Source organism: Poromitra crassiceps (genome assembly GCF_964638095.1).
Source record: "Poromitra crassiceps genome assembly, chromosome: 14".
Taxonomy (NCBI): Eukaryota; Metazoa; Chordata; class Actinopteri; order Beryciformes; family Melamphaidae; genus Poromitra; species Poromitra crassiceps.
In genome coordinates this window covers 3,795,162-3,812,859 of record NC_139633.1, presented here as the reverse complement: position 1 = coordinate 3,812,859, position 17,698 = coordinate 3,795,162, and the positions used below count along the sequence as shown (strand labels likewise).

Below are 17,698 nucleotides of genomic sequence, written 5' to 3'. Positions count from 1 at the left end.
AACCACTGGATTAGGCTATAAAAACAGTACTTGCGTTATAGCAATGGAATAGCTAATTTAGATCAATTATACTTCATAAACTGAAAGCTTTAGTTTTGGAATATATAGTTGATCAGTGTGCTATAATGAGTATTTAGAGATTAGTTTCTACTGTTTTCAGTGGCTGAGTTTAGAAATTAAGAAGCCGAAAAATAGTTTTTCATAAAATGCAAAATTTGTTAGACAAGAGGGTGACAAATGATTCACAAGACCATTAGACTCAGTTAGTCTCTAAGACCATATATCCCCCCCCCCCCCTTTCTTAATAATCCAGATGTTGTGGTCTTTTTGCATTGGATACACCTGGTTTCTGAGGGCTGTGAGTGGCTGCCTTCCGGGAGTGACTGATGCTTTTATCAGTATGGACAGAGAGATTTATGGCACAGAGTATCTCTCTGCTGCTTTGTTTGAGCTACTGGCACTGCTCTCTTTCACACCTAACACATCACAGGTAAGAACTATTCTCTTTTTCTCAAATGAAAATATATATTTCAATGTCATGATGCATAGGATATCTTTTGTATGATCAAACCTTTATAACTAGCACTCAATGTTATGCATTTTAATTGCCCATTCAAACTCTGGGGCAATGTTATACAGTTCCATTGACACTAACGATGGCCCTAAAAGCTTACTCTGTGTTTTCTGTCTGTAAATCAAAAGCTCATATCTGAAGATATGGTGAAAACATTTCAATTTGGAATGCTATAAAGGTAGAAATTAAGGGGGGGAGGGAAGGCTATGTAAACTATATTAAGCATCTAGGTACCAAGAGAAGGGATTATTTGGGTTATTTTGCCCCAGGACCAAATTTGTGTCTTACACTGGAGCCGGTAGTTAGCTTCTTATGTGGGGACTGCAACATATTGATCTAGAGCAGTGGTTCTCATACATGACATTACATGACATTATGTCATTTAGCAGACGCTTTTATCCAAAGCGAATTAGAATATCACTGATCTCTCAATAGAGGTCGGCTATTTCTAACACTGATTCTTGTTCAGAGAGAGTATTCTGTTTAGTTTGTCATTGTGTCCAGGTCAGGCTGCAGCCATGTTGTCTTTGATCCTGTACCTGCTGATGGCAGTCCAACCTGCCGAGGTCAACGCCGTGACCCCTCCTGACCCCACCTTCCCCTGGAGCCAGCCCCGCCTCCCCACCAGTATCAAGCCCCAACACTACTTCCTGTCTGTTTACCCCGACGTCAGCTCGGACTCCTTCACAGGTCAGGTCCGCATCGAGATAACGGTGGTGAACGACAGCAGCTTCATTATCTTGAACAGCAAGGACCTGCTCATCCAGGAGGCCACTCTGCTAAGCCTCTCTGTGCCCTCTCTCGTCTACCGACAAGCACGGCCGCTTCAAAGCCAGAGGCTGCACAGAACCAATGTAGCGTTCGCACAGGAGAAGTCCGTGAGACAACCAATGGCTCTGCGTGTGTTGGAGTCCAAAGCCACAGAACAGCTGGCTCTGGTTCCGGATACGCCTCTCGTAGCCCGGCACAAGTACCAGCTATCTCTCTCTTATTCTGGAAAGTTCTCAGACAGTAACTCAGGAATCTACAAAGTCTCCTATCAGACACCTGCTGATGAAACCCCCAGGTAGGGAAGACTCAAGGCTGACTTAATTAACTTAATTGGTACCTTGACACTTTCTATTTTAGTTGGTCAGTTTTTACTTCACCAGACATTTCATTTCGTTTCACCTTCATCTCTGACATTTTTCAGATCCTCTTAAGATGTAATCCTGCATTAAAATGCAAAGAGAATCCTAGAATAGAAGTGTGTGTGTCTTAGACCAATTTGCCCCTTTTATGTCAAGTTTATGGCCATGCAAACTCAACAGTGAGTCTTTATCAGTACTCCAACTTGTACAAATTTACATCGGCCTACGTGGGCAGAGAGACATGATTACCTGCTGGCTGTTGTTTGTCTCATCTAGAAGCATCGTAGCGACACACTTTGAGCCCAACGGCGCGCGAAAGGCTTTCCCCTGTTTTGATGAGCCGAGTTTGAAGGCTGTGTTTACCCTGGTGGTTGTTCGGAGTAGTGCGCACATCTCCCTTTCCAACATGCCAAAGGTGAGAACAGCAGGATTCACTTACAATAAACGCTACTGGACTCTGTTTGACATCACTGTTTGTTTCTGTTTGACATCACTGTTGGTTTCTGGTTGACATCACTGTTTGTTTGTGCAGATGATTTTCTGCTTTGTGAATATGTGCTTTTCTCCACTGCTGCCATCATTTCAGGTCATGGTTTGCTTTGAGACCTTGTAGACTCTCACTCCCACTACAATACATTTCTCTACATACACACGCACGCACGCACGCACGCACACACACACACACGCACACACACGCACACACAAACACACAAACACACACTATCTCTCTCTTTGTTTACTCTCTTTCTGTCTCACACATTCACACAATCTCATACACTCTCTCTCACTCTCTGTCCCCTCTCTCCTCTCTCTCTCCCATCTCTCCTCTCTCCCCCCTCTCTCTCCTCTCTCGCTCTGCCCCCCCCCCCCACTCCCCCTCCTCCTGGGCAGTCACACACTGAGGCCACTGAAGACGGTCTCGAGCAGGACTACTATCAGACCAGTGTGAGGATGAGCAGCTCTCTGCTGGCCTTCATCATCGGCGATTACGCCGCCAACTCAGCCGAGACAAAGACAGGAGTCAAAGTACGGTTTTGCAACTGATCATCTATCTATTGCTCATCATTTATTTATTTGTCTGTTGCCTGCAATTTATATAATATAGAATCTCATAATCCCCCCCCCCCACCCACACACACACACACACACACACTCACACACACACACACACACTCACACTCACACTCACACGCACAGTTCCCTGACCTTTGCAAATGGCTTGTTCAAAGTATTCAAGTATTTAATTGCATGGGTGTCAATAGGAGAATTGGCCATATTGCTTCTTTTTTATTGACTTTTGAATGTAAACATGTCTGATGGATGTCTGCAGGTATCTGTCTTTGCAGCAAACCATCTGATAAACCAAACTCACTATGCGCTCCAATCTGCAGTGGAAATAATGGACGTCTATGAGCAACTCTTCCAGATTGCTTATCCTCTGCCAAAACTAGGTACCTACTTGACATTATTGTGTATACAACAGCAGGCCGTCCTCCACAGACACAGCTGGTCATGTGTAAAATGTGTGTGAGTGAGTGACTGGTGTCTGTGCAGACCTGGTGGCCGTCCCAGACGGTGAAGCGATGGGGACAGCGAGCTGGGGTCTGCTGACGGTCAGGGAGACGTCTCTGCTGTACCAGGAGCACCGGGAGAGCCGGAGAGCACGCCTGCTCACCGCACACCAACTGGCTCACCAGGTACAGCACAGGGCCAATCACATGATCAGATGATGGTGACACCACCAACACCAACACTACCCTATTTGTGTCTAGTGGTAGTATGTAGTCAACACTACCCTATTTGTGACTAGTGGTAGTATGTAGTCAACACTACCCTATTTGTGTCTAGTGGTAGTATGTAGTCAACACTACCCTATTTGTGACTAGTGGTAGTATGTAGTCAACACTACCCTATTTGTGTCTAGTGGTAGTATGTAGTCAACACTACCCTATTTGTGTCTAGTGGTAGTATGTAGTCAACACTACCCTATTTGTGTCTAGTGGTAGTATGTAGTCAACACTACCCTATTTGTGTCTAGTGGTAGTATGTAGTCAACACTACCCTATTTGTGTCTAGTGGTAGTATGTAGTCAACACTACCCTATTTGTGTCTAGTGGTAGTATGTAGTCAACACTACCCTATTTGTGTCTAGTGGTAGTATGTAGTCAACACTACCCTATTTGTGTCTAGTGGTAGTATGTAGTCAACACTACCCTATTTGTGTCTAGTGGTAGTATGTAGTCAACACTACCCTATTTGTGTCTAGTGGTAGTATGTAGTCAACACTACCCTATTTGTGTCTAGTGGTAGTATGTAGTCAACACTACCCTATTTGTGTCTAGTGGTAGTATGTAGTCAACACTACCCTATTTGTGACTAGTGGTAGTATGTAGTCAACACTACCCTATTTGTGACTAGTGGTAGTATGTAGTCAACACTACCCTATTTGTGTCTAGTGGTAGTATGTAGTCAACACTACCCTATTTGTGACTAGTGGTAGTATGTAGTCAACACTACCCTATTTGTGACTAGTGGTAGTATGTAGTCAACACTACCCTATTTGTGACTAGTGGTAGTATGTAGTCAACACTACCCTATTTGTGACTAGTGGTAGTATGTAGTCAACACTACCCTATTTGTGTCTAGTGGTAGTATGTAGTCAACACTACCCTATTTGTGTCTAGTGGTAGTATGTAGTCAACACTACCCTATTTGTGACTAGTGGTAGTATGTAGTCAACACTACCCTATTTGTGTCTAGTGGTAGTATGTAGTCAACACTACCCTATTTGTGTCTAGTGGTAGTATGTAGTCAACACTACCCTATTTGTGTCTAGTGGTAGTATGTAGTCAACACTACCCTATTTGTGACTAGTGGTAGTATGTAGTCAACACTACCCTATTTGTGACTAGTGGTAGTATGTAGTCAACACTACCCTATTTGTGACTAGTGGTAGTATGTAGTCAACACTACCCTATTTGTGACTAGTGGTAGTATGTAGTCAACACTACCCTATTTGTGTCTAGTGGTAGTATGTAGTCAACACTACCCTATTTGTGTCTAGTGGTAGTATGTAGTCAACACTACCCTATTTGTGACTAGTGGTAGTATGTAGTCAACACTACCCTATTTGTGACTAGTGGTAGTATGTAGTCAACACTACCCTATTTGTGTCTAGTGGTAGTATGTAGTCAACACTACCCTATTTGTGACTAGTGGTAGTATGTAGTCAACACTACCCTATTTGTGACTAGTGGTAGTATGTAGTCAACACTACCCTATTTGTGTCTAGTGGTAGTATGTAGTCAACACTACCCTATTTGTGTCTAGTGGTAGTATGTAGTCAACACTACCCTATTTGTGTCTAGTGGTAGTATGTAGTCAACACTACCCTATTTGTGACTAGTGGTAGTATGTAGTCAACACTACCCTATTTGTGACTAGTGGTAGTATGTAGTCAACACTACCCTATTTGTGACTAGTGGTAGTATGTAGTCAACACTACCCTATTTGTGTCTAGTGGTAGTATGTAGTCAACACTACCCTATTTGTGTCTAGTGGTAGTATGTAGTCAACACTACCCTATTTGTGACTAGTGGTAGTATGTAGTCAACACTACCCTATTTGTGTCTAGTGGTAGTATGTAGTCAACACTACCCTATTTGTGTCTAGTGGTAGTATGTAGTCAACACTACCCTATTTGTGTCTAGTGGTAGTATGTAGTCAACACTACCCTATTTGTGTCTAGTGGTAGTATGTAGTCAACACTACCCTATTTGTGACTAGTGGTAGTATGTAGTCAACACTACCCTATTTGTGTCTAGTGGTAGTATGTAGTCAACACTACCCTATTTGTGACTAGTGGTAGTATGTAGTCAACACTACCCTATTTGTGTCTAGTGGTAGTATGTAGTCAACACTACCCTATTTGTGACTAGTGGTAGTATGTAGTCAACACTACCCTATTTGTGTCTAGTGGTAGTATGTAGTCAACACTACCCTATTTGTGACTAGTGGTAGTATGTAGTCAACACTACCCTATTTGTGTCTAGTGGTAGTATGTAGTCAACACTACCCTATTTGTGTCTAGTGGTAGTATGTAGTCAACACTACCCTATTTGTGTCTAGTGGTAGTATGTAGTCAACACTACCCTATTTGTGACTAGTGGTAGTATGTAGTCAACACTACCCTATTTGTGACTAGTGGTAGTATGTAGTCAACACTACCCTATTTGTGTCTAGTGGTAGCAGGGGCGGTTCTAGGCCGTTTTTGGGTGGGCTTTAGCCCACCCAAAAATAGTCTCAGCCCACCCAAAAAAATAGAGGCAATTTTTTTTTTTTTTTTTTTTTTTTTAATCCCTCTCCAGATCCATGGTGGTCATTAGTAGCAGTTTCTGACTACACTCAATGCGCTGTGTGCATGTCCCCCCCCCCCCCCCCTCTATGTTCTTAGGGTGGGCTGAGACAAAAATTTAGGGGGGGTTCAGCCCACCCGAAAAGTTTCTAGAACCGCGGCTGCGCAGGCGCTCCCTCCTCCATCTATCTGCCTAATCCCACATCACTTCACACAGGTCACACACACAGTACAGCAGCGAAGTGGTCCTCCACATTTCACACAATCGTTCTCCCCACTCATGATCAATGAAACTGAGGTGAGCATTGAGCAGTCAGAGTCGTTAGTAGTTACTTAATTAGCGCATATTGATATGCAAATTAGCACGTAACGTTGTCGTAGGCTAAACAAAAGAACTTGTCGCTGTGCCTGCCAGACAAACAGGTGGACTGGAGGAAGGTAGGTAGGCTACCATGGCACCAGCCAGCCATGTCATGCTAGCTCGCAGTAAGCGGGTGTAAATGGATGTGATGTTTTTTGAGAAACATATGGGCATAAGTGACAAACATTTTCAAACGGGTCCCTTGTTATCTGAATGAAATTAAGCCCTTCAGAATCGCAAGTGGCTGCTTTACACAGCCTGTCTGATGTGATGATGACGATAGCTTAACATGCGTGCATGGCATCACTTATGTCTTGCTGTGATGTTAGTTCAGTATCTCAATAAAAGTTCTTACAGGCTTGTTATTTCCCTCTAAGGGAGTGCAAGGCAGATATTTAAACAGCCTTGTTTGTGTACAGTACCAGTGGCATGGGAGTAATAAAAAGAGATTAAGGACCAGGACCCCTGGTGGTCAGTAAGATGGGCTGGTTGAGCCAATGTTAAAATGATCTTTATTTATTATTTATTTTTGCTTTAAAACTATTTTTTAATTTTCTGCTTAAAGTTCATGAAAAAAGTGCCATTCTTGTTTTTTCACACAATAATTTCATAATACCATTTGTAATGCCACCGTTGTAGTGCTGTAGTACATTTTCTCAGATTTATTGGTGTCTTTCTAGTCACACAATTTAATAGTCAGTGTTTCCCATACACTGATCTATTTGTGGTGGTACACCCTACATAGATTTTGACCCCCACAAATACTGCCACATATTAATTTCAACTAGTTGACTGCAAACTCCTGTTTTAGTGCTTACAGTATATTATTATCTTGTCGGAATATTATTCCAGCCAATAAGTTAGGAAGTTCCCTTTTGATTTAATTTTACTTTTGTTTTGCCTACAAAGCAAAATGTTACTTTACTTGAAACTCCCCTGAAGTGATTTTGGTATTATTTATGCAAGCATAATTCTACCATATAGTAACCTGTATGCAGAATATATATAGTATATATAGGGAAACAATTATTTTTTCATTGCTGTAAAACCACAGAACGGTAAAGAAGATATTGATGTGTGTAGTTCTTCATAGATCTAGTCTCTTCATTTTGATCTCAAAGTGCGCCAGTTTGATCCATTTTTACTTGAAACTGTACAAAATTTTCTTCCGGGGGGGCATGCCCCCGGACCCCCCTAGGGGTTCAGTGGTCCATGACCTTTGGGTGGGCTGAGCCCACCCAAAGCTCTGATGCTAAAACCGCCCCTGAGTGGTAGTATGTAGTCAACACTACCCTATTTGTGTCTAGTGGTAGTATGTAGTCAACACTACCCTATTTGTGTCTAGTGGTAGTATGTAGTCAACACTACCCTATTTGTGACTAGTGGTAGTATGTAGTCAACACTACCCTATTTGTGACTAGTGGTAGTATGTAGTCAACACTACCCTATTTGTGACTAGTGGTAGTATGTAGTCAACACTACCCTATTTGTGACTAGTGGTAGTATGTAGTCAACACTACCCTATTTGTGACTAGTGGTAGTATGTAGTCAACACTACCCTATTTGTGACTAGTGGTAGTATGTAGTCAACACTACCCTATTTGTGACTAGTGGTAGTATGTAGTCAACACTACCCTATTTGTGACTAGTGGTAGTATGTAGTCAACACTACCCTATTTGTGACTAGTGGTAGTATGTAGTCAACACTACCCTATTTGTGTCTAGTGGTAGTATGTAGTCAACACTACCCTATTTGTGTCTAGTGGTAGTATGTAGTCAACACTACCCTATTTGTGTCTAGTGGTAGTATGTAGTCAACACTACCCTATTTGTGACTAGTGGTAGTATGTAGTCAACACTACCCTATTTGTGACTAGTGGTAGTATGTAGTCAACACTACCCTATTTGTGACTAGTGGTAGTATGTAGTCAACACTACCCTATTTGTGACTAGTGGTAGTATGTAGTCAACACTACCCTATTTGTGTCTAGTGGTAGTATGTAGTCAACACTACCCTATTTGTGTCTAGTGGTAGTATGTAGTCAACACTACCCTATTTGTGTCTAGTGGTAGTATGTAGTCAACACTACCCTATTTGTGACTAGTGGTAGTATGTAGTCAACACTACCCTATTTGTGACTAGTGGTAGTATGTAGTCAACACTACCCTATTTGTGACTAGTGGTAGTATGTAGTCAACACTACCCTATTTGTGTCTAGTGGTAGTATGTAGTCAACACTACCCTATTTGTGACTAGTGGTAGTATGTAGTCAACACTACCCTATTTGTGACTAGTGGTAGTATGTAGTCAACACTACCCTATTTGTGACTAGTGGTAGTATGTAGTCAACACTACCCTATTTGTGACTAGTGGTAGTATGTAGTCAACACTACCCTATTTGTGTCTAGTGGTAGTATGTAGTCAACACTACCCTATTTGTGTCTAGTGGTAGTATGTAGTCAACACTACCCTATTTGTGTCTAGTGGTAGTATGTAGTCAACACTACCCTATTTGTGACTAGTGGTAGTATGTAGTCAACACTACCCTATTTGTGACTAGTGGTAGTATGTAGTCAACACTACCCTATTTGTGACTAGTGGTAGTATGTAGTCAACACTACCCTATTTGTGTCTAGTGGTAGTATGTAGTCAACACTACCCTATTTGTGTCTAGTGGTAGTATGTAGTCAACACTACCCTATTTGTGTCTAGTGGTAGTATGTAGTCAACACTACCCTATTTGTGACTAGTGGTAGTATGTAGTCAACACTACCCTATTTGTGACTAGTGGTAGTATGTAGTCAACACTACCCTATTTGTGTCTAGTGGTAGTATGTAGTCAACACTACCCTATTTGTGACTAGTGGTAGTATGTAGTCAACACTACCCTATTTGTGACTAGTGGTAGTATGTAGTCAACACTACCCTATTTGTGACTAGTGGTAGTATGTAGTCAACACTACCCTATTTGTGTCTAGTGGTAGTATGTAGTCAACACTACCCTATTTGTGACTAGTGGTAGTATGTAGTCAACACTACCCTATTTGTGTCTAGTGGTAGTATGTAGTCAACACTACCCTATTTGTGACTAGTGGTAGTATGTAGTCAACACTACCCTATTTGTGACTAGTGGTAGTATGTAGTCAACACTACCCTATTTGTGTCTAGTGGTAGTATGTAGTCAACACTACCCTATTTGTGACTAGTGGTAGTATGTAGTCAACACTACCCTATTTGTGACTAGTGGTAGTATGTAGTCAACACTACCCTATTTGTGACTAGTGGTAGTATGTAGTCAACACTACCCTATTTGTGTCTAGTGGTAGTATGTAGTCAACACTACCCTATTTGTGTCTAGTGGTAGTATGTAGTCAACACTACCCTATTTGTGTCTAGTGGTAGTATGTAGTCAACACTACCCTATTTGTGACTAGTGGTAGTATGTAGTCAACACTACCCTATTTGTGTCTAGTGGTAGTATGTAGTCAACACTACCCTATTTGTGTCTAGTGGTAGTATGTAGTCAACACTACCCTATTTGTGTCTAGTGGTAGTATGTAGTCAACACTACCCTATTTGTGTCTAGTGGTAGTATGTAGTCAACACTACCCTATTTGTGTCTAGTGGTAGTATGTAGTCAACACTACCCTATTTGTGTCTAGTGGTAGTATGTAGTCAACACTACCCTATTTGTGACTAGTGGTAGTATGTAGTCAACACTACCCTATTTGTGTCTAGTGGTAGTATGTAGTCAACACTACCCTATTTGTGTCTAGTGGTAGTATGTAGTCAACACTACCCTATTTGTGTCTAGTGGTAGTATGTAGTCAACACTACCCTATTTGTGTCTAGTGGTAGTATGTAGTCAACACTACCCTATTTGTGTCTAGTGGTAGTATGTAGTCAACACTACCCTATTTGTGTCTAGTGGTAGTATGTAGTCAACACTACCCTATTTGTGTCTAGTGGTAGTATGTAGTCAACACTACCCTATTTGTGACTAGTGGTAGTATGTAGTCAACACTACCCTATTTGTGACTAGTGGTAGTATGTAGTCAACACTACCCTATTTGTGTCTAGTGGTAGTATGTAGTCAACACTACCCTATTTGTGTCTAGTGGTAGTATGTAGTCAACACTACCCTATTTGTGACTAGTGGTAGTATGTAGTCAACACTACCCTATTTGTGTCTAGTGGTAGCATGTAGTCAACACTACCCTATTTGTGTCTAGTGGTAGTATGTAGTCAACACTACCCTATTTGTGTCTAGTGGTAGTATGTAGTCAACACTACCCTATTTGTGTCTAGTGGTAGTATGTAGTCAACACTACCCTATTTGTGTCTAGTGGTAGTATGTAGTCAACACTACCCTATTTGTGACTAGTGGTAGTATGTAGTCAACACTACCCTATTTGTGTCTAGTGGTAGTATGTAGTCAACACTACCCTATTTGTGACTAGTGGTAGTATGTAGTCAACACTACCCTATTTGTGTCTAGTGGTAGCATGTAGTCAACACTACCCTATTTGTGTCTAGTGGTAGTATGTAGTCAACACTACCCTATTTGTGTCTAGTGGTAGTATGTAGTCAACACTACCCTATTTGTGACTAGTGGTAGTATGTAGTCAACACTACCCTATTTGTGTCTAGTGGTAGTATGTAGTCAACACTACCCTATTTGTGTCTAGTGGTAGTATGTAGTCAACACTACCCTATTTGTGTCTAGTGGTAGTATGTAGTCAACACTACCCTATTTGTGTCTAGTGGTAGTATGTAGTCAACACTACCCTATTTGTGTCTAGTGGTAGCATGTAGTCAACACTACCCTATTTGTGTCTAGTGGTAGTATGTAGTCAACACTACCCTATTTGTGTCTAGTGGTAGTATGTAGTCAACACTACCCTATTTGTGACTAGTGGTAGTATGTAGTCAACACTACCCTATTTGTGTCTAGTGGTAGTATGTAGTCAACACTACCCTATTTGTGACTAGTGGTAGTATGTAGTCAACACTACCCTATTTGTGTCTAGTGGTAGTATGTAGTCAACACTACCCTATTTGTGACTAGTGGTAGTATGTAGTCAACACTACCCTATTTGTGTCTAGTGGTAGTATGTAGTCAACACTACCCTATTTGTGTCTAGTGGTAGTATGTAGTCAACACTACCCTATTTGTGACTAGTGGTAGTATGTAGTCAACACTACCCTATTTGTGTCTAGTGGTAGTATGTAGTCAACACTACCCTATTTGTGACTAGTGGTAGTATGTAGTCAACACTACCCTATTTGTGTCTAGTGGTAGTATGTAGTCAACACTACCCTATTTGTGTCTAGTGGTAGTATGTAGTCAACACTACCCTATTTGTGACTAGTGGTAGTATGTAGTCAACACTACCCTATTTGTGTCTAGTGGTAGTATGTAGTCAACACTACCCTATTTGTGACTAGTGGTAGTATGTAGTCAACACTACCCTATTTGTGTCTAGTGGTAGTATGTAGTCAACACTACCCTATTTGTGACTAGTGGTAGTATGTAGTCAACACTACCCTATTTGTGTCTAGTGGTAGTATGTAGTCAACACTACCCTATTTGTGACTAGTGGTAGTATGTAGTCAACACTACCCTATTTGTGACTAGTGGTAGTATGTAGTCAACACTACCCTATTTGTGACTAGTGGTAGTATGTAGTCAACACTACCCTATTTGTGTCTAGTGGTAGTATGTAGTCAACACTACCCTATTTGTGACTAGTGGTAGTATGTAGTCAACACTAGCCTATTTGTGACTAGTGGTAGTATGTAGTCAACACTACCCTATTTGTGTCTAGTGGTAGTATGTAGTCAACACTAGCCTATTTGTGACTAGTGGTAGTATGTAGTCAACACTACCCTATTTGTGTCTAGTGGTAGTATGTAGTCAACACTACCCTATTTGTGTCTAGTGGTAGTATGTAGTCAACACTACCCTATTTGTGACTAGTGGTAGTATGTAGTCAACACTACCCTATTTGTGTCTAGTGGTAGTATGTAGTCAACACTACCCTATTTGTGACTAGTGGTAGTATGTAGTCCAGTGATTCTCAACCTTTTTCCTATCCAGGATCCATAATTTACTACACATTAGACTCACAGACCACCGTTTCATGACGTTTTGTCTGCCACACTTTCATGTATTGTAGGTGAAGCGATAACAGTGAAATTATGATCAAAATAGTCATTATTCTACATTCTGTAATTATGTTAACCTGTAAATTAAATAATGGTGAAGGTTAACAATTCACCGGGCTCCACATTGAGAAGCATTGCTGTAGTCTACTACTACTACTACTAATCATCATCATCATCCTCATCATCACTATTATCATCTTCATCACCATCATAACACATGAGCACATTTTAATTGATCTTTTTACACTTTTTATTCTTCCAGGTGTCTCTGAATATTTAAAAGAAAAAGTCTCATCTGCTTTCTTCTCTTGCTGCTCTTCTAAAGTTGACCACATCTGGTGCAAATATGAAGTGATTGCTCACATCCTCCTACACTCATCACGCGTAGCGCTGACTGTAATTAGCACAGCAGTTGCAAAAGCATCCAGACGTTTAACCAGCAATATGAGCCATCTCTCCCGAGAGGCAAACGTTTATCATCTGTCGTGGTCGTACGAACATCTGGAAATCTTGACTGTTTCAACATCAGCAGACAACGGTTAACGCAGACAATGAAAGGATGTTGAAAGTAGCAGGCACGTAAAGGAGCAGGCACGTAAAGGAGCAGGCACGTAAAGTGGGTGCAGCTTTAGAAATATCAATTTTGACCATCTGGCCTCATAAACAAATTGCAGAGTCTCAGTGGAGAGCATTTTATTCTCTGTTTCCCGAGAACAGTGAGACCAGGTTTATTACTCATCAACAGTGTTGGGCAAGTTACTCAGAAAGTGTAATTCGTTACTTATTCCTGATTACTCCTTTAAAGTAATCCAATGACTTTACTTATTACTTGCTATCCAAAGTAATTAGTTACATTACTCGTTACTTTACTATATTACTTTAGCTACCCCTCCTTCCGTAAAGTGACGTACCACTTGTTTAGCCAGCTCCTCTTAGAACTGAATCCACTTTATTGGAACAATAATTAACCTCACAGGAGGAATCAACAATCAGCCAAACTGCATTATTATACTTTCTATTTATTTGCAGCAAATAATTTGCCTATTGGACAAAAAAAAACTAGCATTCTGGCAACGTGATTAGCCAGACCTATCTCCACACTTCGTTTGCTGGAGAGAAAGTAATGCAGTAACTTGAAGTTACTTGGATTAGTAACTGTAATATAATTACTTTTTGGAAATTGTAATCCTTTACAATATTAGTTACTGGCAAAAGTAATACAATTACAGTAACTAAGTTACTGACCTAGATATTTACACTTGCAGTCAAATATAAAAACAATAGGCCTACAACTATGGTAGCCTATTGTTATGCTGTTTCTTGGTGCACAAATATTTGTCATCAATTTAGTTTTGTTACGATTTAATTTATTGATAACGTTTTTTTATTACCTTAAAACACGAGGATGTTCTCTGTAACATGCTTATTTATCAAGGAATCCTTAGCCTGGAAAGTCTTTGAGCACGGCTGATTTACTGTGCGTCTGTCTGTGTTTTCTGGCAGTGGTTTGGTAACCTGGTGACGATGCACTGCTGGAGAGACGTTTGGCTAAAAGAGGGCTTTGCCAGCTACCTGGAGCACATCGCCATCAGACACCTGAAGCCTGGCTGGTTTGTGGTGAGTTAGCCGTTTACACCTGGCTTTAAAGTCTTAATCCAGATTTATTTTTCTATGTATCCACAGCTGACTGTGTCCAGATAAGATTCATACCTGTAGCCTGGTAAGGTAAAAACCATCCAACCAAAAAACATTTTTTTTTAACCAGGTTAGCATACCTGTGTGTGCATTGAATGAAAGTATGTCTGAAAAAATATGTACTGTATCATCAGTGGCACTGCAAAGAAAAATTACATAATACATAAAATCATAATTTCCTGGGGGCGGGGGAATCTAAGGTTTATGCAGAAAACTAACAGTATAGGTAGTTGTGTTTATTGTGGATATAGAGATATTTGAACCAATGAACCTGCATAATAAAGTAACCCCGTATAGTCTCATGCAAACTCAAATCAAAACACTGGTATATTTTGCTCAAGTGTTTTCAAACAAAGCAAATATAATCAAACCTAGTATAGTTTCATAATTCATGTTAAGCTGTGACACGCCATCAGCCCTTTTATCTGCAGCAGTCAGCAGCAGTGTCAATCACTGATAGGGTGAAATCTCTTCAGCGCCACCATGTGGTGGCAATAATCTTTTGTTTATGTTTGGATCATAAATTTGGTCTTTCATGAAAACTAAATCCGCCCTGAACAGAACTGACTCACAGATGTGTTTGACGTGGCATATAGACGCCACATGATATCACTTCAACAGTATTTACAAAATCTATACAATTCAGCTTCATTTGAAAATGTTTACTGATAAAATAAATCACATGTTTAAGATTGAAAAAATCATGTCCCTCAGGAAGAAAAATGGTATGCATACCATTTTTCTATATGCATATTTATTGATTTAATGAAGCATAATGATGCTGTTCCCTGGATTGAGGTGCTGTGAGAACATCTCTGATGAATGACTTTCATCCCCTGATTTGCAAAATTATATAAATAATTATATAAATAACCGTTTAATTGAGGCTAAATTACATTTACAGCTACAGACACTTTTAAGGAACGCCATGTTTCTTCTCAGGTCCTCTCATCAGGGAGCCAATGACCTGAACTCATTTGGTTGGCATTCATTTCAGCTCTCGACAAGGGCATGTTGCATGTTGCAGACAGCTGGAGACATGATTAATTGTTCTTGCTGTCTTCAGGCCTTCAAAGCAATGATGCAAATCAACAACCTTCAGCTTCACCATGTCATGCCTTTGGCTTCTCAACAACCTTCAGCTTCACCATGTCATGCCTTTGACTTCTCTTACTGTTTTATGCCGATACTCGTCCAAGAAACATTTTCCATTTGCACTATCCAGTATTATTCAAAATGTGTGTGTGTGTGTGTGTGTGTGCGCGCACGCACGTGTGTGTGTGTGTGTGTGTGTGTGTGTGTGTGTGTGTGTGTGTGTGTGCGTGCGCGTGCATGCATGCATGTGTGTGTGTGTGTGTGTGTGTGTCTGTGTGTGTGTGGGTGCATGTGTGCATACGTGCGTGTGTGTGTGTGTGTGTGTGTGTGTGTGTGTGTGTGTTTCAGGATAGCCAGCAGCAGCTGAACACGTTCTGCGCTCTGGACAGAGACTCCATGCTGCTGCCCTCCCTGTCTCTCCCTGTCCACGACTCCACACAGATCAGACACACGTTTGATGTGGTCTCCCGCTACAAGGTTTCACTCTAACATGCACTAACACACAGGATGTGATGTCATGCACTAACACACAGGATGTGATGTCATGCCCTAACACACAGGATGTGATGTCATGCCCTAACACACAGGATGTGATGTCATGCCCTAACACACAGGATGTGATGTCATGCACTAACACACAGGATGTGATGTCATGCACTAACACACAGGATGTGATGTCATGCACTAACACACAGGATGTGATGTCATGCCCTAACACACAGGATGTGATGTCATGCACTAACACACAGGATGTGATGTCATGCACTAACACACAGGATGTGATGTCATGCACTAACACACAGGATGTGATGTCATGCACTAACACACAGGATGTGATGTCATGCACTAACACACAGGATGTGATGTCATGCACTAACACACAGGATGTGATGTCATGCCCTAACACACAGGTTGCTTACTGAGGGAAACAAACCAAGTCAGTGAAAGGAAAATCGGATTTGGAATTATAAATAAGCACATAAAAGCCATTGGGGTTTAATTACGTCTTGTCAAGATCCGTTTTGGTACAAACTCCCCCACTTACAAGCAGGCCCACATTGGAAATGAGAATTTGGTGTTGACTAATTGGCCTGACTGGGTAAATGAATGTTAAATGAAATTAAATGTGCTCGTCTTTTCATGTTGTCTGTACTGATGCGATGCTTTGTGATGTCTGTACTGATGTCATGCTTTGTGTTGTCTGTACTGATGTCATGCTTTGTGTTGTCTGTACTGATGTCATGCTTTGTGATGTCTGTACTGATGCGATGCTTTGTGATGTCTGTACTGATGTCATGCTTTGTGATGTCTGTACTGATGTCATGCTTTGTCGTCTCCAGTGTTCAGAATGAGAAGAGTCGTCCTCCTCCCTCTGTTTCAGGGCGCTGCTGTCATTGGCATGCTGCACTCCTACCTGTCAGACTCGGTCTTTATGGGTGGGATCCGCCACTATCTGAGCGAGCAGCGCTACGACATTGCCAAGCCTGATGATCTGTGGAGAGCCATGACCCAGGTACTGTCACTACCTTTAGAGCCATGACCCAGGTACCGTCACTAGCTTTAGATCCATGACCCAGGTACTGTCACTACCTTTAGAGCCATGACCCAGGTACCGTCACTACCTTTAGATCCATGACCCAGGTACCGTCACTACCTTTAGAGCCATGCCCCAGGTACCGTCACTACCTTTAGATCCATGACCCAGGTACTGTGACTAGCTTTAGATCCATGACCCAGGTACTGTGACTAGCTTTAGATCCATGACCCAGGTACCGTCACTACCTTTAGAGCCATGACCCAGGTACCGTCACTACCTTTAGAGCCATGACCCAGGTACCGTCACTAGCTTTAGATCCATGACCCAGGTACTGTCACTACCTTTAGATCCATGAACCAGGTACCGTCACTACCTTTAGAGCCATGACCCAGGTACCATCACTAGCTTTAGAGCCATGAACCAGGTACCGTCACTACCTTTAGATCCATGACCCAGGTACTGTCACTACCTTTAGAGCCATGACCCAGGTACCGTCACTAGCTTTAGATCCATGACCCAGGTACTGTGACTAGCTTTAGATCCATGACCCAGGTACCGTCACTAGCTTTAGATCCATGACCCAGGTACTGTCACTACCTTTAGAGCCATGACCCAGGTACCGTCACTACCTTTAGAGCCATGACCCAGGTACTGTCACTAGCTTTAGATCCATGACCCAGGTACCGTCACTACCTTTAGAGCCATGACCCAGGTACCGTCACTACCTTTAGAGCCATGACCCAGGTACCGTCACTAGCTTTAGATCCATGACCCAGGTACTGT

General features: G+C 41.6%; 1 protein-coding gene across 1 annotated transcript in view; it reads left to right on the top strand.

Annotated features, from left to right (window-relative positions):
- Positions 1 to 1,092: 1,092 nt before the first annotated feature.
- LOC310788743 (endoplasmic reticulum aminopeptidase 1-like) overlaps positions 1,093 to 17,698 on the top strand; it is a gene marked incomplete at both ends in the record, with an annotated part of 25,744 nt that continues 9,138 nt past the window's right edge. The window contains 8 exons of the mRNA XM_083650302.1: positions 1,093 to 1,640; positions 1,981 to 2,119; positions 2,596 to 2,730; positions 3,035 to 3,155; positions 3,259 to 3,401; positions 14,092 to 14,205; positions 15,727 to 15,855; positions 16,760 to 16,891. Of these exons, the coding sequence (XP_083506428.1) occupies positions 1,093 to 1,640; positions 1,981 to 2,119; positions 2,596 to 2,730; positions 3,035 to 3,155; positions 3,259 to 3,401; positions 14,092 to 14,205; positions 15,727 to 15,855; positions 16,760 to 16,891 (1,461 nt within the window). The remainder of the gene's footprint in view (positions 1,641 to 1,980; positions 2,120 to 2,595; positions 2,731 to 3,034; positions 3,156 to 3,258; positions 3,402 to 14,091; positions 14,206 to 15,726; positions 15,856 to 16,759; positions 16,892 to 17,698) is intronic.